A 24,428-nucleotide genomic window follows, 5' to 3' on the forward strand; every position below is an offset into this window, starting at 1 on the left:
TATTTCTGGGAAGATCATGGGCGTGTGCAGGGCTATGTGCATATGCAAGTATGTTCTGGTTACCTAGTGCCACTCTGACAAGAAATATACCACAAATGGGATGGTCTTAACAAACAGGAGTTTATTCTTACAATTTGGAGGCTTTAAGTCCAAGTTCAAAGTGACAAGCTCTAGAGGCTTGGTGAGAGCCCCTCAACCCTGGGGTCCAGCTCTGCCTCCTGCTCCATGCCCACTGGAGCTAGAGGCATTTCTTCACTCAGACAGCTGCTGGCTGCTAAGGGTGAGAAGCCCCAAGGTTGACAAGTAAAAAGGCACAGTCCCAATGTTTCCAAACCACACGGCAGGCCATTAACTTAACTCCATTGTAAGTCCCAAGGTCGGCAGAGCACAGCAGGCTACTGAGCAATGATACGGCTACATGCAGGGTCCAAGTGTGCCATAGGCTAGAGACTATTCTCAAAGCTTCTCCTTATATACAGGAAGCAGACCACATCCCAAAGGCAGCTACTCAGCTGCTTGTGGTAGATCTCACCATGGAATTGATTACCAGTCTCATCATGGAGAATAACTACCACCAACTGCCCAGCCACTCAACCAGGCCCAGCCAAGTTGACACAAAAACATAACCACCACAAAGCATAACCTGAGAAGACCCTAATATCTCACCTTTGGCTTACTTGAGGATCTGTGAATGTAGGGAATGACAGTTAAAACAGAGTTGTAAACTTTCTGCCAGAGTGTGAATGAATATACACTCTGGCAGACACACTCAGAGCTCACATACAGGCTAGAAGAATTTTGGTGCAAGATATTTAACTAAATCTCTATTCAATCATTAGCTGACCACTAAGCTAACTGGACATGGGTTTCAGTGACCACACAAGATAGAGAATACAAATGAAAAAAAAAAAAAAAAAGATTTGGAAAGTCCAAAAACAAATAAAAAGCAAGAGCAGCAACAACAACTAATAGCAATAACAAAGCCTAGAAGAGGAAGGGAATCTGATTTCCAGAGCTTCATCAATTATATTATTTTAAATATCAAGTTTTCAGGAAAAAAAAGAAAAAGAAAAAGAGACACACAAAGAAACAGGAAATATGGCCTACACACAGAAAATAAAAGCACTCAACAGAAATTATCTCTGTGGAAGCCAAGACTTACATAGACAAAGAGGCTGTCATTCGAACAGGACAAGGGGATACTGCATGGTTTAAAATCAGGAAGGGAGTGTGTCAGGTTTGAATCCTTTCACTATACCTATTCAATCTGTATGCTGAGCAAATAATCCGAGAAGGTGAACTATATGAAGAAGGATTGGAGGAAGGCTCATTAACAACCCACGATATGCAGACGACACAACTTTTCTTGCTAAAAGTGAGGATGACTTGAAGCACTTACTGATAAAGATTAAAGACTATGGTCTGCAGTATGGATTACACTTCAATATAAAAAAAAAAAAGTTCTCACAACTGGACCAATAAGCAGCGTCACAAAAGATGGAGAAAAGACTGAAGTTGTCAAAGACTTCATATTACTTGGTTCAACAATCAATGTCAATGGAAGCAGAGTCAAGAGATCAAAAGACATATTGCATTGGGCAAACCTGTTGCAAAAGACTTCTTTCAAGTGCTGAAGAGGGAAGATATCTCCTTGAAAACTAAAATGTGCCTAACCCAAGCCATGGTATTTTCAATCACCTCTTATGCATGTAAGAGGTGGAAAATCAATAAGGAAGACCGAAGAAGTGTTAATGCTTTTGAGTTGTGGTGCCAGCAAAGAATGCCGGAAGTACCATGGACTGCTAAAAAAAACTAACAAATCTGCTATGGAAGAAGTGCAGCTGGAATGGTCTTTGGAAATGAGAATGGCCAGACTTCCTCTCACTTACTTTGGTCATGTTGTTAGAAGGGACTGTTCTCTGGAGAAGGATGTCATGCTTGGTAAAGTGGACGATTAATGAAAAAAGGGAAGCCCCTCAACAAGACAGATAGGCACAGTGGCTGCAGTGATGGACTCAGTTATAGTAGGGATCATGAGGCTGGCACAGGACTGGGCAGTGTTTCTTTCTGTTGTACATAAGGTCACTATGAGCCAGAGATGACTTGATGGCACATAACAACAAGCCCTTCAAGAAGAAACACTGAGGAAATTTCTTCAGGTTGAAATGAAGGGAAAGTATACAGTAAGTTCAATTCACATGAAAATATTAACAGCATCACTAAAGGTAACTACACAAGCAAATATAAAAGACAGCATAGTATAGATGCTTTTTTTTGCTTGTAACTCTTTTCTTCTCCTATGTGATTTAAAAGACATCTGAACAAAACAATAATTATAAAACTTTGTTGATGGATTTTTAAGGTATAGAGATGTAATTTGTATGACAATAATAGCAGAAAGGAGTGAAAGAGCAAGCAGAACAATATAGGAGCAAAATTTCACAAACAGTTAAAACACTTGACTGCTAACCAAAAGTTGGAGATTCAAATTCTCCCAGAGGCATCTCAGAAGAAAGGCCTAGTTAACTGCTTATGAAAAGTTAGCCAGTGAAAACCCTAGTGAGCACAGTCCCTCTGACACACATAGGGTTGCCATGAGTCATGGTTGACTCGGCGACAACTCATTTAAACTGAACTAGATTGTTTTAGATTAAGATGTTAATCATAATCCTCAAGGCAACCACTAGGAAAATAACTCAAAGTTTCCAAGGCTATAAATCTTTACAAAAGTAAGTTACCTCATCTTCCTCCCACAGAGCAGCTAGTGGTTTTGAACCATCGACTTGCTGGTTAGCAGCCAAGTGCCTTAACCACTATGCCACCAGAGCCCCATAATTAGACCTAGCAGACCTCTATAGAACAGTCCATCCAACAAAGACAAAACACACATTCTTCTCAGATGTGCATGGAATATTCTCCAGAAGAGATAATATGTTAGGCCACAAAAGAAGTCTCAGCAAATTTTTAAAAACTGAAATTATACAAAGTATGTTTTCCCACCACAAAAGAATGAAATTAGAAATCAATAACAGAAGGAAATTTGGGAAATTCACAAATATGTAAAAATTAAACAACACATTCTTAAAAAACCAGTGGGTCAAAGAAGAAATCACAAGGGAAATTTTAAAATACTTTCATATGAGTGAAAACTAAAACCCAACACACCATACTTATGAGATGCAGTGAAAGCAGCACTCAGAGGGAAATTTATAGTTGTGAATGCTTATATTAAAGAACAATAAAGACTGAAAATCATTTAACTTTCCATCTTAAGACACTGGACAAAGGAGAAAAAGTAAACCCAAAGAAAGCAATAGAAAGGAAATAATAAAGATTAGATAAGAAAGAAATAATATAAAACCAAACCACACCTACTGCCATTGAGTCAATTCTGACTCATAATGACCCCTATTGGGTTTCCAAGGCAGTAAATCTTTACAGAAGTAGATTGCCTCATCTTCTTTCCACAGGGTGGCTGGTAGGTTTGAATCGCCAACCTTCTGATTAGCATTCAAATGCCTTAGGCACTGTGCCATCAGGGCCCCTTAAAACAGTATAGAGAAGAGAAAAAACAGAAAATCAACAAAACCAAAAGTTGGTTATTTGAAAAGATTTGGGGGAAAAAAGGCAAATTTTAGCTAGTCTGATCAAAAGAAAAAAAGAAAAGATTCAAATTACTGAACTTTGAAAACATTATGCTAAGTGAAAGAAGCTTATCATGAAATGCTATATATTGTATGGTTCTATGTCCATGAAATGTCTAGTATGGGCATACTGTAACCTTCAATACTAGTTTGATTATTTACTATAAGCAAATATTATAACTTTAAGAAACTATTTAATTTTTAAAACCTAATACCTCATTTGGGTATAAATTTCTGATATTCTACTTCACTACCTGTTATTCAAAGAACATTAATAGTTGCTAGTGCTGAAGAAGTGGGTTTGGGTAGTGGGAATGTCTGTTAATGGGGACAAAGTCTCTTTTTATGGTGATGAAATGTTCTGAAATTAGTGAAACTGGATGATTATACAACTCTGTGAGTATGCTATAAGTGAATTGTACACTGTATATTAAATATACACTTGAACCACTAGAGTATGTACTTTAAAAAGCTGCATTTATGATATATGAATTATTTCTCAATAAAGCAGTTACTGGGGGAAAAAAATCTAAATCCACACCCAGTTCAGTTCACCAAACTCTTCTATAAGACTTCTAGATAGCCTCTATTTCAATACTTGTAAACACTTAGGGTAGTTTTAGATAGTTCTTCTGGAATTTTTTTCCTAACCATTGAATCCCCCAGGACTTAACACACAGTGCCTGACACATAAGGAGGGCTCCCATAGTATGATGAAATTCATACTAATATTTTTAAATGAAGAAAGCAAACAATAGGACAGTATACTATGTAACTGAATTTTTATCATTATCCCATTTATGCAACTAAAACATGCATACTATATGTAAATATCTAATTCATTGTTGTTGTTGTCAGGTGCTGTGGAGTGAGCTCTGACTCATAGTGACCCTATGCACAACAGAACGAAACTGCTTGGTAGTGTCTTCCTCACAATCCTTGCTATACTTGAGCCCACTGTTGCAGCCACTATGTCAATCCTTCTTGTTGAAGGTTTTCCCCTTTTCACTAACCCTCCACTTTACCAAGCATGATACACTTTTCAATGGAATGGTCCCTTCTGACAATATGACCCAAGTAGGTGAGACAATGTCGGGCCATTCTAGCTTCCAAAGAGCATTCCAGCTGCACTATTTCTGGGACAGATTTGTTCATTCTTCTGGCAGTCTATGGTTTTTTTTGGTTATCTTTGTCAACACCAAATTCAAAGGCATCAATTCTTCTTTGGTCTTCCTTATTCATCGTTCAGCTTTCACATGCATGTGAGGTGACTAAAAATACCATGGCTTGGGTTGAGTACACCTTAGTCTTTGTTGTGGCTACTTCGTGCTGCTCTAACAGGAGATGCCATGAATGGAATGACTTTAACCAACAGGAGCTTATTCTCTTACAGTTTGGGAAGCTACAAGTCCAAGTTCAAAGTGCCAGCTCTAAAGGCTGGGTGAAAACCCCTTGACCTTGGGTTTCAGCTTTGCCTTTTACTCCCAGCCCACTGCCAGAGATGTCTCTTCACTCAGGCAGCAGCTGGCTGCTGAGGCTAACAAGCCCAAAGTTGACAAAATGGCATGGTCCCGATATTACCAAACCACATGGCAAGCCATTGATTCCACTCCATTTATAGTTCAAGATTGGCAGAGTATGTCAGGCTGCTGAATGAAAACTTGGCTACATGCAGGGTCCAAGTGTTTCAAAAGCCACAGACCATTCCCAAAGTTTCTCCTTATATACGGGAAGTAGACCAGATCCCCAAAGCTGCTCATGCAGATTCCACCATGGAGCTAGTCTCATCATGGGGAATAACTACCACTGGCTGCCCAGCCACTCAAAACCAGCCCCAGACAAGTTGACACATAATCATAACTACCACAGTCTTCAAAGTGACATCTTTGCTTCTTAACACTTTAAAAAGGTCTTTTGCAGAAGATGTGCCCACTGCAATATGATGTCTGACTTCTTTACTGCTGCTTCCATGGGTGTTGATTATGGAACCAAATGTTATGAATCCCTGACAACTTCAATCTTTTCTCCATTCATCATGGTGTTGCTTATTGGTACCGCTGTGAGGATTTTTATTTTCTTTATGTTGATGTGTAATCCATAGTAAAGTTCTTCATCAGTAAGTGATGCAAGTCATCTTCACTTTCAGCAAGCAAAGTTGTGTCATCTGCATCTTGCAGGTTGTTAATGAGTCTTCCTCCAATCGTGATGCATTCTTCTTCATATAATCCAGTTTTTAGATTATTTGCTCAGCATACAGACTGAATAAATATTGTGAAAAGACACAACCTGATGCACACCCTTCCTGATTTTAAACCACGCAGTATCTCTGTGTTCTGTTCAAATGAGAGATTCTTGATCTATGTACAGGTACTTAGTGAGCATAATTAAGTGTTCTGGAATTCCCATTTTTTGCAACTTTATTTATAATTTGTTATGATCCACACAGTCAAATGCCTTTATATGGTCAGTGAAACACAGGTAAACATCTTTCTGGTATTCTTTGCCTGTAGCCAAGATCCATCTGACATCAACAATGATATCCCTTGTTCCATGTCCATTTCTGAATCCAGCTTGAATTTCTTGCAGTTCCCTGTCAGTATACTGCTGCAATTTTTTTATTTAATTATTGTCAGCAAATTTTTACTTTTATTAATGATATTTTTTGATAATTTCCACATTCTGTTGGATCACTTTTTTTGGAATGGGCACAAGTTTGTCTTTTGTTTCCAACTTTCACATTCCAATCACCAGCAATTATCAATATATTCTAATTGCATGTTTGGTCAATTTCAGATTGCAGAAGTTGGTAAGAGTCTTCAATTTTCTCATGCTTGCCTTCAGTGGTTGTTGTATAAATTTGAATAATAGTATTAACTTGTCTTTCTTGTAGGCATATGGATATTGTCCTATCACTGACGGCATTGTACTTCAGGATAGAACTTGAAACATCCTTTTTGATGATGAATACAATGCCATTCCTCTTCAATTTATCATTCCCAGCATAGTAGACCACATGATTGTCAGATTAAAAATGACTGACATCAGTCTATTTCAGCTTACTAATGCCTAGGATATCGATCTGTATACATTCTGTTGGAAACTTCCTATTTTCCTAGATTCAAACTTCGTGTATTTCACATTCCTATTATTAATGGATATTAGCAGCTATGTCTTCCCATTTTGAGTCATTCCCTATCAGCAAATGAAGGTTCTGAAAGCTTTACTCCATCCATGTCATGAAGGTCGACTCAATTTTGAGAAAGCAGCTCTTCCTCCATCCTGTTTTGAGTGCCTTCCACCCTGACGGGCTCATCTTCTGAGAAGTTTCAGGGTTATTCTTAAAGTTTCGAGTAATGTATCAGACAATCTTTCACTGCTATTCCTAAGATTTTCACTGGCCAATTTTTTTCAGAAGTTGATGGCCCTGTCCTTCTTCTCAATTGTCTTAGTCTAGAAGCTCCACTGAAACCTGTCCACCATGGGTGACCCTGCTGGTATTTGAAATACCAGTAGCATAGCCTCTAGCCTCACAGCAACATGCAAGCTAACACAGTATGACAAACTGAACATCTGATTTATATTTAATATTTAATATTAATCTTTTATATGCATGAAATACTTTGGGTGGCTATTTAAATATCTGTAAATAGTTACTTCAAAAAGTCTTGGCAAAAGAAGAAGTTTGGAGGGGACCTTTACTTTTCAACTTATAAACTTCAATACAGGTTTAGTTTAGTTTAGTTTAGTTTTTTACCATAAGTAAATATTATAATCTAACTTTAAGCAACTATTTAATTTTAAAACACTCATACCTCATTTGGGTGCAAGTTTCTGATATTCTACTTCACTACATGTTATTGGTTCCTTTTCAGTGCAGGCTGCCTAAGACCCACTGTACTCTGTAGCTAACACTACAGAAGTCAGTGTTCTATAACAAGCTATTGGAATAAGCATCTGAGGTTCCACTGATAGCACTTGGACTATCATAATTGTCACTAAAGACCACCACTTATACCCAATTTGCAAGCATCTTTCTTTCCTTACCTGGGAGCAAATCAAAAGAGCCAAGGACTTACACAGGTAAAGCTCCTCTATTCTCCATCTTAATCTCTGACAGTTAAATCAACACATAGCTTCAGGTCAAGGGCAGTTTCCTGACTGCTAATCCAATTTTAGGAGCCCTGGTGGCACAGTGGTTAAGTGCTCAGCTGCAAACAGAAAAGGAACTAATCAACCAACTTCTTGGCTGCCCTGCACAAACATGTATTATATGTCTCCTCTGTGCCAAGCTCTCTGCTAGCCACAGGGTCTGTCCACATAGAGGTTATTATCATTATGTCAGGATTTTTTGAACATACTACAGAGTCTTTCAGAAACCTGAGAAGCTAGATCTCTGACCTAAAAAGCCACTAGAAAACCCACAACTTAACTCTCTATCACCAAAGTTCAAGAGTCTTTGAAAGCAGCAGGGATTCTGGTACTGACAAGATTATGACCAGTGTTAGGATAGCAGAGCTAGCAAGTCCCAGACTCAACAGTTCTAAAGAACTGGAAAGTACTTGATTCCATTTAACTTCATAAATGGAACAACCAAGAGAAGTAATTTGTTTCAGATCACATTATTAGTTCATCACATGATCAGGTTTCCTGACTGCTAATCCAATTTTAGGAGCCCTGGTGATACAATGGTTAAGTGCTGAGCTGCAAGAAGAAAAGGTGGTGGTTCAAACACACCCAGTGGGTTCCCACCCGTGGTCTACAGGAGAAAGACCTGCTAATCTGCTCCCCATCTTTATAATCTTTATAGATTACACCCTGGAAAACCCTATGGGGTAGCTCCACTCTATTACATGGGGCTGTTATGAATAGAAAATCAGCTCAATGGCATCTAACAATAACAATCCAATTTTTGTGCATCTCTCCCAGTTTTGTGGCTTCCAACTTCTCTTGGTCACTTTTTAGACTAACTGTCGTTCCACTCTTTCCTCCTTTCTGTCACTCTCATCACCTAAGAAGTATCCTTAACACTGTCCTAAATAAGGCCTTTTCTCAAGTTTTCATCTCAGAATTGTGTTGCCATTTGACAACAGAAGGGATGACTGAGTAGCGAAGGATAGAAGTAGGGTAGGTGATAGCTGGGAGCAATGGTTAACCTGAGACTGAGTATGCACAACAGGGAGAGATGGCAATAAGCCCAATACATATTTGGCACCCTTGTTCTAATCCCTTAAAATTCAACTTTCCCAAAGCCCAGTGACAGGATGCCTTGCCAAGAAATATAACTATTTCAACTCAAAGATTAATTTAAGCCTGCCCTGCAGACCTGATCCAGAACTATGCAAACTCCTAAAGTGCCCTGGAATGGAAGCAGAGCAAGATTGGAACCAGGGTTCCTGTCCCATCTCGTGCTGCAAGGATCCAAAACTATCTCCCTGGGACTGAAGGCAAAGACAATGGGAGGTTTGGAGGACACTTGATTCTTGTGAGAAAAAGAGATAGAAAGGGAGAGCTAGAGGGAGCCAAAGACAGAAAGTCCATATCTGGTTATTTGTCATCTGATTGTCCAGGCACCCAAAGTTACCATGTTGCCCGGGGAAGCAAAAACTGTTAATTAATTAGCCTTTCCTGAATGATTCTTTCTCTTTCTTTCTTTCTCTCTCTCTCTCTCTCTCTCTCTCTCTATCTATCTATCTCCCCCTTTCCCTCCCTCCCTTCCTCCTTCCCTTTCTCTTTCTCTCCCCTCTTCTTGCCTCGGTTAACACTAGTAATTATCCCGCTCTATTTGAGAAGTCATTCATAATTATGACAACAGTGGTACAATGTAAATCTGTTGCAACATGAAATTGAAAGTCTTGCAAACCATGAAGGATTTAAAGAAATCACTTACAGGGTTGTTACAGGGTAAGAACTGGTTAAGCCCTCAGCTGTTAACCTAATGGCTAGAGGTCCAAAATTCACAAGCCACTACACAAGAAAAAGATGTGGCAGTCTACTCCTATAGAGACTACAGCCTTGGAAACCCTATGGGGCAGTTCTACTCTGTCCTATAGGTCACTATGAGTCAGAGTTGACTCGACAGCCATGGGCTTTAGATAGCAGAACACCCAGCCATGCCACTGACAAATGAGGATGGACCACAATTAGATCAATGAATGTGTTGTTGTTGTTATTTGCCGTCGAGTCGGCCCTGACTCATAGCGACCCCTCCTTGGGTTTCCGAGGCAGTATCACTACGGGAGTAGGATTGCCCAACCTTCCTTCCAAGGAGTGGCTGGTGGGTTTGAACCGCCAGCCTTCTGGTTAGCAGTCAAGCGCCTTAGGCACTATGCTACCAGAGCTCCTAGATCAATGAATAAGGATGAGAAAATCAACAAGGGATAGCAAGAGAATAATTTGAATACCAAAGGGTTAAAAGAAGTCTTTAAGCAAAACAGTTAAGGTTTACAGTAGAGTTGATGCAGACTCATGGCAACACTACAGAATAAAGTAAAACTGCCCCATAGGGTTTTTTAGGCTGTAATTTTCACAGGAGCAGATTGCCAATCATTCTTTTATGGAGACACAGGTGGGTTTGAACCACCAACCTTTTGGTTAGCAGCCAAGTGCTTTAATCAATGTGCCACTATATTTTTGCAAAAAAGAAAAAAAACCTTTTTAAGATAGTCCTGAAAATCAATCACAAAACCAAGGATGTCTCTTTGTGCTTTCAATATTATAGACATAATGAGACCCAAAAAATAAATACCTCTTTTTTGTTTGTTTAAGATACAGTGCTAGTTGCAATTATAGCCTAAATATTCTTTTTATGTATATACTATAAAATATTTCAAGCAGAAACAAAGACTAGTACAATGAACCCCTTTGTGCTCATAACCTAGCTTCAAAAACTATCAACTAATGGCTAATCTTATTTCTTTCTTTCTTTTTTAAATTGCTTCATCCATATCAAATCTGCCCCTTAATTATCATCTATTTTCCCTTCCTTCCCCTCTTCTCTTAATTATTCTCAACTAAAAGGTAAAAATAAACTTAGTTTTATGATTTTCAGTTCCAGTGAAACTTTTTTTTTTACCACGAAAGTGTGCACACTTGATTTCAGTGGGTAGTATCCTTTCTCTAATATCAATTGTCTTCTGATAATGAAGACATCCTGAGGGTCTAACAGCCACCTTTCTGAATCATGCATCTTGGGCCAGGGTCAGATGGTGGGTTGTTAGGGAAACACAAAACTAGTAGTAACATAGCTAGTTGTGACTGACCCTTATCTGTGTGTTGCATCAGGCATTGTTCTTGATGTTTCATGGTCATTAATTCATGTATTCTTCACAATAATGTTATAAGATAAGAGGCATTTGTTATGGACTGAATTGTGTTCCCAAAAAATATGTGTAGAATTCTTGACCCTTCTACCTGTTATGTGGTTTTCCTTTTGTTATGAAAATGAAATCATATCAATGTAAGGTGGATCCCAAACTTAATCACTCCTGAGTTTAAAAAAAAAAAAAAAGGATAGACATGGGGACACACAGGGAAAGATAGAAGCCACATAAAGATCATCTACAAGTTAAGGAATGCAAGAAATAAAGGAACACTGGGGCTACCAAAAAGGAAGTAATCTACACAGCCAAGACCTTGATATGGATTGATAGCCTCCAGAACTATGAGAAAATAAATTTCTATTCTTTAAAGCCACTCACACTTACGGTATTCAGGTTATAGCAGCACTAGGTGACTAAGACATCATACTTACCCTCCTTTGACTGATGAGGAAACTGAGGCACAGAAAAATTAATTCATGTGCCCAAGGCCATACAACTAGGAAGTGATGGCACTGGAGTTGCACCTTGTGGTGACTCCTGAGCTCATGCTCTTTGCCATGATGCCCTACATAATCTATGTGCCTTTGAGTTTAGCTTCCTATGGGAGACAACACATTAACTGTTAAGGAAGAAAAGATACTTCTAGGACTGTCCCTTAAGCCCTGACTCACCTGGCTGTGTTGAGGTTCCGGTAGAGCTGCCCAAGGGATTCCAGCAGCCTCCCCTCCATCTCCCGGTCCCTGAGTTGCTGAGCCAAGGCCAGCCAGTGTTCATGGTAAGTGATGCATGCTTCAGGGTTTGGGGACACAGAGCTGTAGAAATGGCAGAGGGATTTGGTGACCTGAAGCTGACCTGAACATAAAGCAGGGAGATGAATGAAATGACTTGAGATAGAACATGGGAAAAATGTGCTCTAACATGTTTGTCTAATGCTTCTCAGCACCACAGGACATACTCACTCTTTAGGTGTTGATGCCTTAAGCCAAACAGCAACGCCATTTCATAACAAAGACGGCCACAGGCCAGCTGGCGTCCATATACCAGGACTTGGGCCAACCAGAGTAGTACCTGCACCAATTCCATGTCTGTCTCCTTGCTGGCCTGGAGTTCAGAATAGAGTCTGATGGCCTGCAGGAGATAGTTCCTGGCTGGTTGCTGAGCCCAGGCCCTAAGGGTCAGATGGCCAAGATTGGCCAGAGTCACTGCCTGGTTACGCACATTTCCCATCTCCCGGGCTCTGTTCAAGGCCCGGAGATAGCTCTTAGCTGCCTTATTCACCCGGCCTTCACTTTGAAATGCCAGTCCCAGGAGGTTATGAACCACTCCCTTCTGGGTGACATTCTCTGTGTCCTTCAAGGAGCCTAAGAGTGGCTCAAGGATATCCAAAGCCTTCTTCTCCTGGCTGGCTAAGAGATAAGCCCATGCCAGGCAGAGGGATGACTCAAAAGCTTCCAGCTCACTCAGCAGCTGCCCTAGTGCTAAGGCTTGGCTCAGGTAGTAGATGGCACCATCAGGAGACCTGTGTTGGAGATACATTTTGGACAGGATGAGACATAGGGCCCTCTGGATGCTCTGGTCTGCCTGTTCCTCACAGGCAGCCAGTGCTTGCCTAAGTGTTGGGCAGGCCAGAGCAGAAACTTCATCCCAGTTTGAGAGAGGGACACCAAGGAGCTTGCTGACATTCTGGAAGACCAGATGGACCTGCCAAATAGGAAGACACATCCCTTGGACACTTTGATTACCACATTGCTGAACAGAAGCCACTGCGAGGTGTGGAAGATATTTCTTGTCGTACAGAAAACTCAAGATGTTGGTCACAGCCTCTGAGGCAGAAGGATGTCCAGAGAGGAGCTTCAGACGCTCAGCAAAGGGCAGGACCTCCTCATGCCGGCCTAGGTTTAGAAGCAATCGGATGGCCAGAAAGCAGGCTCGGGCCTCCAGGGGGTTACTGCCCACCACAATTGCCTGACGCAGCAAGTAGACCACCACATCGAGCTCATTTTTGGCAGTAAACTCACGGTCAGGTAGGCAGGCCAATAGAGCCCCTGCCTTTTCCAGCAGTGTGGAGCTCTTATGCCTCAATCTCTGCCTCAGGTAGATGGCAGCCAAATTGATGTACAGAGCAGCTACCAATGGCAAGTCATCAAATGCCCCATTGAGAATGTAGATAGCCTCCTCAAAGTAAACCCTGGCCTGAGAGAGTTTGACCTTCCTGACACTCAGACGGCCCAGGAGAAAGCAGAGCCGGGCATGAGCCCAAGTCATGTGGCTCCGTTTGGCCCACTTCCTCGAGGCCTCCAGGTAAGCCACAAGCTCATCTTCCTCAGAAAAGCTATAGAAGGAAGTAGTGAGAAAAGAGAAAGAGAAATCATAAAGGCTCTTAAAGTGGTCAGCATAACCCTCATGCTCCAGAAAAGCCAATATGGTGACAAAGTCCTCAGCTTCCTCCTCTTCTTGACCAGTGTTTAGGTCCATGAACAGTTCTGGGTCATCAAGGTCATCAGGCTCTGGCAAGTGATAGCTGTCAGAGGCAGCTGAGAGGAGTTCCTCCTCTGGACTGGAGTCCTCGGAGCTGCTGGACTGTGTGGAGCCCACAGCCTGATGCTCCTCCCAGGTTCCACCAGGCCTGGCCTCCTTGAACCCTTCAGGCTGGGATGCTGTAAGGGACAGGCAGAGTTGAACAACCCTAAACACCTGTAATCAAGATAGCCAGCTTTGACAAGAGGGCAGAAGTGCTGTCCTGAAGTACTGGAGGTCAGGTTCAGCATGGTCTCTACTCACCACTCAGATCCTTTGGAAGATTCTGGATGGATTCAAATCCACCTGGGTAGAGATGAAGGATAGATCTGGTATTAGGTCAGAATGGGCCACCATGTCTATGTCTCGTGACCCTTTCTAAGATTCTGGCTTTAAGTTCAGGCCTCCAGTCATCTTTAAAGAATTGGATACAATTCTCCCCTTCTTCATCTACTTAAGAGCTGCAAGAGCCTGAAGATCATCTTGTTTAACCCACTCACTTTACAGCTGGAAACTGAAGTAGAAATGAGATCCAGAGTCAAAGAAGAAAAGCTGAAAACACAAACTATTCGAAGACGTGTGGGTATACATGGGATAATAGATTCTGAAGTTCAAAGAGGTATGATGACTTGCCCAAATTTCCTCACATTTTGTTGTGTATCATTTCGTCTTCCTTCTTCCAAACACTCATCATCTACCCACCACAGACAGTGACTTAGTGTGGGCAATATGCTGGGCACTGGGCATCATGAGGTGGATGAGACTGAGTGACCATATGTGAATGATGAAGAGAAGAAATAAAGAGGCATTGTTGTTGTTGTTATGTGCCATCAAGTCGGACCCGACTCAAAGCAACCCCTCCTTGGGTTTCCAAGGCAGTATCACTACGGAAGTAGATTGCCCCATCTTCCTTCTGAGGAGTGGCTGGTGGATTTGAATTGCCAGCCTTCTCGTTAGCAGTCAAGTGCCTTAGGCACTATGCTACCAGAGCTCCCAAAGAGGCATTAGAGGTGCCTATTAAGATGAGTCAAGGGGAAGAGACAGTAGTGACTAGTTTCAGAAATTTTGAGTTGGAGGTTGTGATGCATGAATTACTTGGTATGGCTTTGCTAGCCATGGTCTTTGTGACTCCCACTAGATTACTGGGTGGGATTACACAAATGTGAGGTTGTTGTGGCCCACCAAGGGGATTAGATAACTTGCTAATAATGTGAAAAAATACATGGCACCCTTGTGGGAGTGAGGCTGCACAAATAAGAAATATGGAACCCAAATATGGGGATTGGTCAGTTTCCTCATCTCATTAGGCTTAAAATGAGCCATCCCAGAGGTGGAAAGGGGGAATCTCACTATCATCAAGAAAGAAGAGCAAGAAATGGATTGCATCCTTGGACCTGAGGTCTCTGCACTGAGACAGTGAGAAACAGTGGCAGAGGAATGATGGCACCAGAGGCAGCAGAACCAAGAGACCAGCACAAGACAAGGCAGTGGTCTTTCTGACCCACAGATTGAGAAAACTGAGTGCCTTTGGGCAAATCTTGTTGGCAGAGTGGGGTACCTCTCTGGGCACCTATCAGAGAGCTAAAAGAGCTTTGTAACACTTGCCTGAGCAGGGCAGAGGTCAAGCGGGGAGAGGGCTGAGAGACCAAGGCTAGAGAAAAGTGTGCTAGTAACAAGGCTGAGAAGAAGCAGTCCTAACTGAAGAACTATATCCTGAGTTGCTTCTGATCTTGAGTTGTAGCCTGTAATTTCCCTGATGAATCCCATAATCATGAGTATTGTCTGTGAGCTCTGTGTGGCTATTACAATGAATTATCAAACCCAACAGGCAATGGGTGCCATCGGAGGGACAGCTGGTGCCAGAATTGACAAAAAAAAGATTAGAGGGTGGAAGCATGTGTGACCTCCATCTCAGAAGAATTAAGCTTGTGCTGATCCTTCTATATCCTTGTGAAGTTAGAGGATGTCAGAAGCCGCCCCCATATCCTTTTAGCAGAGATAGTTATAAGAGCTCTAGGCAAAGAATGAAATAGGTCTGCAGAGAACGAAATAGGTCTGCAGCCAATGAGAAAAGTTGAGGCTTGTAAATATAAATTTGTGACCCACAGCAGAAAGAAGCCAGTCAAAGTTCCAGGACTGAAGGAGATCACACAGGAGAGGCATATGGAAGAAAAGTCAAATGAGGGGAGAAGGGTGGTGCTAGAGGGGATTATTAATAAGCCTGATGAATATGAGCATTTCCTGGCCAACAGGAGCCAACGCTAATGCACCCAACTGTCCAATGGCATTTTGTGTCAGAGGCAGTGTGAAGAAAAGGAAATTGTACTGAATAGCAGTTAAAAGAGCTCAGCTCTTATTTTGGCTCAGGCAGTAATTCATTTGGTCCTTCAGTTTCCCAGTCTGTAAAATGAGCAAAGAAATCAACAACCCCATCTTTGTCAGTAGGGACCTAGACCTACTTTAGCCCTAGTAGGAGAGATCTTAGCCACAACTCAGGAAGTTCTTCTCCATGATTAGGATGGAAGGCCTAATATGGCTGGCCACCTTTGGCATAGCTGAGTTGACATCATCATATCCCATAGTTTCTAGGCAACATGTCCCATGTAACCCCAGAATGATCTGAGATCAAAAGTGAAAATGCTTCCAATTAAATATGACCAGGGCCATCAACTGAGTAGTGGCAAAACTCCAAATTCATTCATGGCATTAGAGATACTCTATTCCTGTTTAGAAACATTATCCTTTATCTTGAGGTATCTGGGCTTTCAAATAGGTCTAGGGAATAAACACTCACTAAGCCTGTAAACAGATGTTATATCAGTGTGAGCAAGCATGTGGAGGAAGCTGGAACACTCTGCTCTCCTCTCACTTTCCAGCACCCACAGGGAGCATCTTTCCTCATCACTGAAGAAGGCAGAGTTCTTGCTCCTGCATTGAGGCAAAAGACATGGAAACAGATCAGTGCAAGGTTCCTGATATGACCCCTTCTGCCTCCACATTAGAATACACTGAAGAGCATACAGCCATCAACCCATTTTGTCCACAACTGGAATCTCATTCCTTGTCTTGCTGTTGCATAAAGTATTTATACTACCAAGAGAGAATAACTATTATCATTTCATCCATGGAGAGCTGAGTTATGTGGTTGCTGGGTAACTCTAAATGGAAATGAAACATCACTTCCATTAAAACATCATCTCTCAAGAAAGAGCAAAACTCCTTTCTTCAATTCCTTCCCTTTCTTTGAGACCACTTTATGTCCATTAGTAATGACAGAGTAAGAATTGGCTGCCTAAAATATAAGAATTGGAAAACGACGATTAAAAAGAAATTTATTTGTTTATTTCTTAATTTGTTTCAGGAAAAAGTTACGGATTGGTGACACAATCTGAAAGAACAATGAAGAAAGTTTCACTATGGTCAGAAGACCTATCACAATTGTTGAGATCTGATTCCATGACACAGAAAAATAGTATTACATCTCTTTAAGAGACAAATAGAAATGAACTTTTCAAGGTCACACCACTAATAAATGGCAGAAGTAGAACTAGAGTCTGAAGTCCTCACATGTGGCCCAGGGATCTTTCCACCAGGCTGCACTGAACCCTCATCTCTTTGGCCTGATCCTCAGATTCTCCCCAGCATGATAAGAGCTGCTATCCTCAAGACAGCATGTAATTGAAATCTACAACTAAATTTTAGTTGGGATTTCCTCTATACCAACAAAGAGATTTTTCAAAAGGAAATAAAGAAAACAATACCATTTACATTAGCTACCAAAAAGATAAAATACTTGGGAATAAATCTTACCAGGGACAAAAAAACCTATACAAAGAAAACTATCAAACACTACTACAAGAAACTATAAGAGAGCTACATAAATGGAAGAACATACCATGCTCATGGATAGGAATAGTGAACATTGTGAAAATGTCAATACTACTCAAAACAATCTATAGATTCAAAGCAATCCCAATCCAGATTTCATCAGCATTCTTTAAAGACATGGAAAAACCAAGCACTAATTTTATATGAAAAAGAAAGAGACCTTGGATAAGCAAAGCACCACTGAAGAAGAAACACAAAGTAGGAGGTCTCACACTCTCTGATCTCAAAACCTACTGTACAGCCACAATAGTCAAAGCAGCCTGGTATTGGTACAATGACAGACACATAGACAGTGGAACAGAATTGAGAATCCAGAAATAGATTCATCTATCTATGGAGAGTTGATCTTTGACAAAGGGCCAAAATCCATTATGTGGAGAAGACACAGTCTCTTTAACAAATGGTCGTGGCAAAACTGGATATCCATTTGCAGAAAAATGAAACAAGATCCATACCTCACACCATACACAAAAACTAGCTCCAGATGGATCAAGACTTAAATGTGAAACCTAAAACTATAAAGGTCATCAAAGAAAAAATAAAGGCAAACTTAGGAGCCCTGATTTATGGCATAAATAAACTATCAAGCATAACCAAGACTACACAAACAGCACAAGATAAACTAGATGTGTGAGACCTTCTAAAAACTAAATTCTATGTGCATCAGAAGACTTCTCCAAAAGAGTAAAAGGAGAACCTACAGATTGGGAAAAAAAATATTTGGAAGTAACATATCCAACAAGACACTTATCTCTAAAATTTATAGAGAATTCCAACACCTCAGCATCAAAAAAAGATACACAATTCAATTTAAGAATGAGCAGAATACATAAACAGACACTTCTTCAAAGATATTCAAGCAGCCAACAAACACATGAAGAAATACTCACGTTCATTAGCCATCCAAAACCAAACTCACTGTCATTGGGTCGAGTCTGACTCACAGAGACATTCATTGGGTCTCCAAGGCTGTAAATCTTTATAGAAGCAAACTGCCTCATGTTTCTTCCATTGAACAGCTAGTGGATTCGCACCATTGACCTTTTGGTTACCAGCCAAATTCCTTAACCACTACACCACCAGAGCACCTTCATTAGATATCAGAAAGATGCAAATCAAAACAACAATGAGATATCATCTCACCCCAGCAATAATACTGACGTTCAAATAGAAAATAACAAATGCTGGTGAGGGTGTGGAGTGATCGGGACTCTCATACACAGTTGGTGGGACTGTGAAATGATATAACCACCATGGAAAACAGTATGGTGGTTCCTTAAAAAGTTGGAAATAGAAATACCATTTGATACAGCAATCCCACTACTAGGTATATAACATAAAGAAGTGAGAACCAGGACATGAATAGATAATGCACATCCATGTTCATCACAGCTACTCACAATAGCAAAGAGATAAAAACAATCTAAGTATCCATCCACAGGTGAATGGATAAACAAACTATGGTACATATACACAGAGCAATACTGTGCAACACTAAAAAATAACAAAGAATCCACGAAACACCTCACAATGTGGATGAACTTGGAAGACTTTATGCTGAATAAAATAACTGAATTACAGAATAATAGATATTGTATGAGTCCACAATTGCAAATAATAAAAGAAAAATTTACAGACAGAAGAAAAATCTGTTTGTTGGTTACCAGGGATGAGAAAATTGCTATATAAGTAGGAGACAAGCATTGATTTGGGTGAATGGAAAGACAATATACCAAAAGCAAGTGACCAGCACAATAACACTAAGGAAAATCAAGACACAGAGAGTTGCATAAGAGGTATGGACAGCAAAGGTGAACACTTTTACACAAACAATACTGCATTATTAGTAACAACAAACAATCTACAGGTAGATACATAGACAGGCTGAATGATCAAGCATAGGTAGGCAAAGGCAATATACCCACGATCATATGTAAGTGTGGCAGATGATATTTCTATGTACATATTTTTATGTTCTAAAAGAATGTCCAACTACACAATAGATCTAACAGGGGACAAAGTTATGATAACTTCCTAACCACAGTCAAACACCTTGAGAGAGTTCATCACTGGGCCCACAGTCTTTGGATCATGGTCTCAGGGGGCACCAAGCTCAATTGGCATAACATAATACACAAAAACATTGCTCTACATCCTTCTTTTGTGAGTAATACCTGGAGTCTTAAAAGCTTGCTAGTGGCCATCTAAGATGCAACAATTGGTCTCTCCAAGTCCAGAGCAAATAAAAATGAAGGAAATCAAAGATGCATGGAAATAATTACTCCAAGGGACTAGTGGACCTTGTGAGCCTCTGTCTACATGACTCTGAGAACAGAAGAACTAGATGGTGCTCTACTACCATTATCAACCACTTGGAAATTAATCAAAATAGGTGATCCTAGATAGACTATAAGAAAAATGTGGAACACAACCAAAATCATTAAAAAAAAAAAAAAAAAAAAAAAAAAAGACCAGGCTTACTGATCTGATAGAGACTGTGGTCCCTAGTTACCCTTTGGACCTGGAATTGAATTCACTTCTGTGTCTTCAAGCCAAATAGTAGACAAGCTTACAAGGTGAACAATTACACCAGATAGGTACACTCCTCATAAAAAACAACAAAAGGGCAGCATTTGCACAAGGAGATAAGAGGGCACAAATGTGTAGGAAAGAAGGACACAGAAAGGTAACTACAAGGCGGAAGTGGAGAGAGAGCTGTCACATTATGGGGATTGCAATAAATGTCACGAAATAAAAAGTGTATGAACTGTTGAATGGAAAATAAATTAGCTCTGTGAAGTTTCACCCAAATCACAATTTTTAAAAATAAATAAATAAATTTTAATTGAGATCAAAAATAATAGATAATGCTCGATTTTTTTTAACCTAACATTTACAGAGCACTTCTGAATTTATTATTTTATTTACTCTTTACTACAACCTTACAATAGGTATTTACCAGTGTTTATGGATGAAGAAACAGGTTCCAAAAGGTTAAGTGACATGCCCAGAGTAGACTGCACAGCTAGAAAGTACTAAAAGTAAGTCTGAATCTGAGGTCTTCTACCTTGGCATCCATGGCCTCTCAGTTGATCTGCTAATATTCTAAGGTCCAAGAAGGTTGGACACTACATAGGGCTATCCTAACATGGAAGTGAGGATGGAAAGAGTATGGCAAGGCTTCTGGCAACATGGCAGGCTGAGGTGCTGCACACATGGTTAGGTCCATCTTACACACACACAAATTAGGGATAAAAAGTGACAAAGATAAAGATTTTAATAAATACTTTAGCATTAAAGAAAGAAAGGGAAATCTCTGGGAACAAGTATCAAAAGCAGAATCCAAAGCCAATGGGGAAGTGGAAACAGATGGCCCAGAGACCCTGGGAATCCTCAATCTATATAGCAGTCTTCAGAGTTCGGCTCATCTTCGAATGCCCCTACCCCAGGACAGATGTAACCTTAGACCTGTATGAAGCACAAGTTCCCTGTATAAAGCCTGAATCATGAAGGACTGCTACTTCTTTAAAGAGGGGATTGGTCCTTGCCACCTGCCCAAAACACAGTTTCCATCTGTCTGAGTTTCTGGAAAAAAATCAAACACCCAGGACTACACCATTTGAAAGTGTGGAATCTTAATTTACACTACAGACTGCAGTACCACAACCACAGAAGATACCATTAAAAAATTGATCCTTGTATTCCTCAAGCTCCAGGAGAGGCAAATTCAAAACCGCTATGCGTGGATGCCCTCTCATCCAAGGATTCATGTAAAGAGAATCTTTAAAATTGTTGACAAAACAAAAAATACAAGCCACACAAGAGAATTAACTACCAAAAAAGAGAGCCACCAGATGTACAAAGAAGTAAATTAACACTTCAAAAACTAGATATAACAATAATCAGAAAGATAATTTATAATAAACCAAACCCACTGCCATCAAGCAGATTCCAATTCTTAGCAACCTTATAGGGCAGAGTAGAACGGCCCCATAGGGTTTCCAAGGCTGCATAACTTTACAGAAGTAGACTGCTTCATCTTTTTCCTGTGGAGCAACTGGTGGGTTCAAACCACCAACCTTAGGATTAGTCACTAAATATTTTAACCACTGCACCAGCAGAGCTCATATAATTTATAAGCATAGTTAAAATGATCAAAAGATTAAAAGAATGAATAGAACCTATAATTAAAGATGAAACATGGTGGGGATAAAACAGGCATGTGTGAAAAACAGCAAAATGCAAATTATAGAAATTAAAACTCAAGGCATAAAAATTAAGAACTATGTAAATGGATTACACAGTAGATTTAGTCACAGCAAAGGAAAGAATTAGTGGAACTAAGGAGACCAGAAAGAAAGAAAGAAGCCCACTGCCATAGAGTCAATTCTGACTCATAAAAACCCCCATAGGGTTTCCAATATTTACGGAAGTAGATTGCTTTATCTTCCTTCCATGGAGAAGCTGGTGGATTTGAACCATCAACCTTATGGTTAGCACCCAAATGCCTTACCCACTGCACAACCAGAGCTCCTAAATGAAATATAGTTCTGATGAAATCACCCAGAGTGTAACCTTGAGTGACAAAAGAATAAAACATATAAAAGAACCTATTTAGTAAAGTGGAGGATAGAACAAGAAGTGCAACATACCTCTAATAGGAATTCCAGAAGAGAGACCAGAAAGAATGAGAGAGATGCAACATTCAAAGGGAAATTGACAGAGAATTTCCCAGAATTGAAGAAAGGAATAAATCTTCAGACTGTAGAAGCAAGTCCTGAGCAAAACAAATAAAAATAACATAATTTAATTTCTAATAAATAATGGAAAATAATATAATTTAAAAACATGGTTTCCATTTTTTATAGAGTATAACCCTATTCAGGTTTCTTCCTCAGTTCAATTATCGATCTTATTTAATTGTTCAATTTCATGGGACAAAATAATTAAATATAAAGGGAAAGAATATAAATTAATGAAATACAACAAAGAAAGTAGAAGAAAATAATAAATACTGAAATCAATGAAATAGAAAACAAAGATGCAACAAAAGCAAAAGCTGCTTCTATGAAAAGACAAATAAAAGCCCCAGCAAACTGATTTGAAATTTTCTATTGATATTTTCCCTCCACAGTTCAAAGATGTTATTCTATACCTAGATAAATTATCATTCAAGAGTATATTTTAAGTATATTTAAGACAAAGACTGAGATTGATTTTATTACAACTCACATCTCACCACTAAAATAACTAGCAAAAGATTTTTTTTTTTTCAGTGTTTCCTCCCCTCCCACCCCTGGTAACCAACAGAGAAAAGCTTCCTTCCATATATAAGGCTATCCTTGACTTTTGACTTTAATAATGAGCTATTACAGTACTTGTTCTTCTGTGATTGACTTATTTCACTCAGTGTAATTTCCTCCTAGCTCATCCACATTACATGGTGTTTTGCAGATTCTACATTACTCTTTAGTGTTGCATAGTATTCCATTGTGTGTATGTACCATAGTTTGGTTATCTATTCTTCTGTTGATGGGGACCCAGGTTGTTTCCATCTTTTTGCTATTGTAAATAATGCTGTGATGAACATGGCTGTGCATTTATCTGTTCTTGTCCTGGCTCTCACTTCTTTAGGATATATACCTATTAATGGGATTGGTAGATCAAATGATATTTGTAATTCCAGCTTTCTAAGGAATTGCCATATTGCTTTACACTGTGGTTGTATCATTTGATACTCCCACCAACAGTGTATGACAGTCCCAAACTCTCCACATCCTTGCCAGCATTTATTATTTCCTGTCCTGTTAAACTTTGCTGTTAGTGCTGGGGCAAGATGGTATCTCATTATTGTTTTGATTTACATCTTTAATTCTTTTACTTGGGAGCTCTGGGAGCATAATGCCTAAAGCACTTGACTGCTAACCAGAAGGCCAGCAGTTCAAACCCACCAGCCACTCCTTGGAAGGAAGGTTGGGCAATCTACTTCCATAGACATACTGCCTCAGAAACCCAAAGAAGGGTCACCGTGAGTCAGGGCCAACTTGATGGCACATAACAACAACAGAAACAATGGCTAATGGGGAGCTCTGGTGGTGCAGTGCCTAAGGCATTTGACTGATAACCAGTAGGTTGGTGGTTCAAACCCACCAGCCACTCATTGGAAGGAAGACTGGGCAATCTGCTTCCATAGACATACTGCTTCAGAAACCCAAGTAAGGGTCAATGAGTCGTGATCAATTCAAGGGCAGTTATTTTTTTTTTTTTTAAATGGCTAATGATCATGAACATTTCTTCATGTGTTTGTTGGCTGCCTGAATATCCTCTTTGGTGAAGTATCTATTCATGTCTTTGGCCCATTTTTGAATTGGCTTGTCTTTTTGTTGTTCAGGTGCTGGAGTTTTCTATAAATTTTAAAGATATGTCCCTTGTGAGATAGGTTATTGCATTTTTTTTCCCCCCAGTCTGTAGGTTCTCTTTTCACTCTTTTGGAGAAGTCTTTGCAAGCACATAAAAATTTAATTTTTAGAGGGTCCCATTCATCTAGTTTATCTTCTGCTGTTTGTGCATTTTGGGTTATGCTTGACAGTCTTTTTATGAAATAAATTGTTGCTGTTGTTGTTGTTAGGTGCTGTCGAGTCATTTCCGACTCATAGCGACCCCATGCACAGCAGAACGAAACACTGCCCGATCTTGTGCCAGCTCCATGATCCCTGCTATACTTGAGCCCATCATCACAGCCACCATGTCAATCCATCTCATTAAAGGCCTTCCCCTCTTTCGTCGACCCTCCACCCTAACAAGCATGACATCCTTCTCCAGGGAATGGTCCCTTCTGACATGACCAAAATAGGTGAGAGGAAGTCTGGCTATTCTAGCTTCCAAGGAGCATTTCAGGTACACTTCCTCCAGGACAGATCTCTTAATTCTTTTAGCAGTCCATGGTACTTTCAGCATTCTTCACCAGCACTACAACTCAAAAGCATCAACTCTTCTTCGGTCTTCCTTATTCATTGTCCAGCTCTCACATGCATACGAGGTGATTGGAAATATCATGGCT

The 24,428-nt window shown here is 40.1% G+C and overlaps 1 protein-coding gene across 1 annotated transcript in view; it reads right to left on the reverse strand.

Annotated features, from left to right (window-relative positions):
• SH3TC2 (SH3 domain and tetratricopeptide repeats 2) overlaps positions 1-24,428 on the reverse strand; it is a 122,650-nt gene that overhangs the window by 30,474 nt on the left and 67,748 nt on the right. The window contains exons 9-12 of the mRNA XM_007943588.2: positions 16,275-16,408; positions 13,745-13,786; positions 11,923-13,620; positions 11,635-11,815 (exon numbers count right to left, since the gene is read on the reverse strand). Of these exons, the coding sequence (XP_007941779.1) occupies positions 11,635-11,815; positions 11,923-13,620; positions 13,745-13,786; positions 16,275-16,408 (2,055 nt within the window). The remainder of the gene's footprint in view (positions 1-11,634; positions 11,816-11,922; positions 13,621-13,744; positions 13,787-16,274; positions 16,409-24,428) is intronic.

This window comes from Orycteropus afer, unplaced genomic scaffold (assembly GCF_000298275.1).
Source record: "Orycteropus afer afer isolate SDZICR_OR568_19922 unplaced genomic scaffold, OryAfe1.0 scaffold00110, whole genome shotgun sequence".
In the NCBI taxonomy this organism is placed as follows: Eukaryota; Metazoa; Chordata; class Mammalia; order Tubulidentata; family Orycteropodidae; genus Orycteropus; species Orycteropus afer.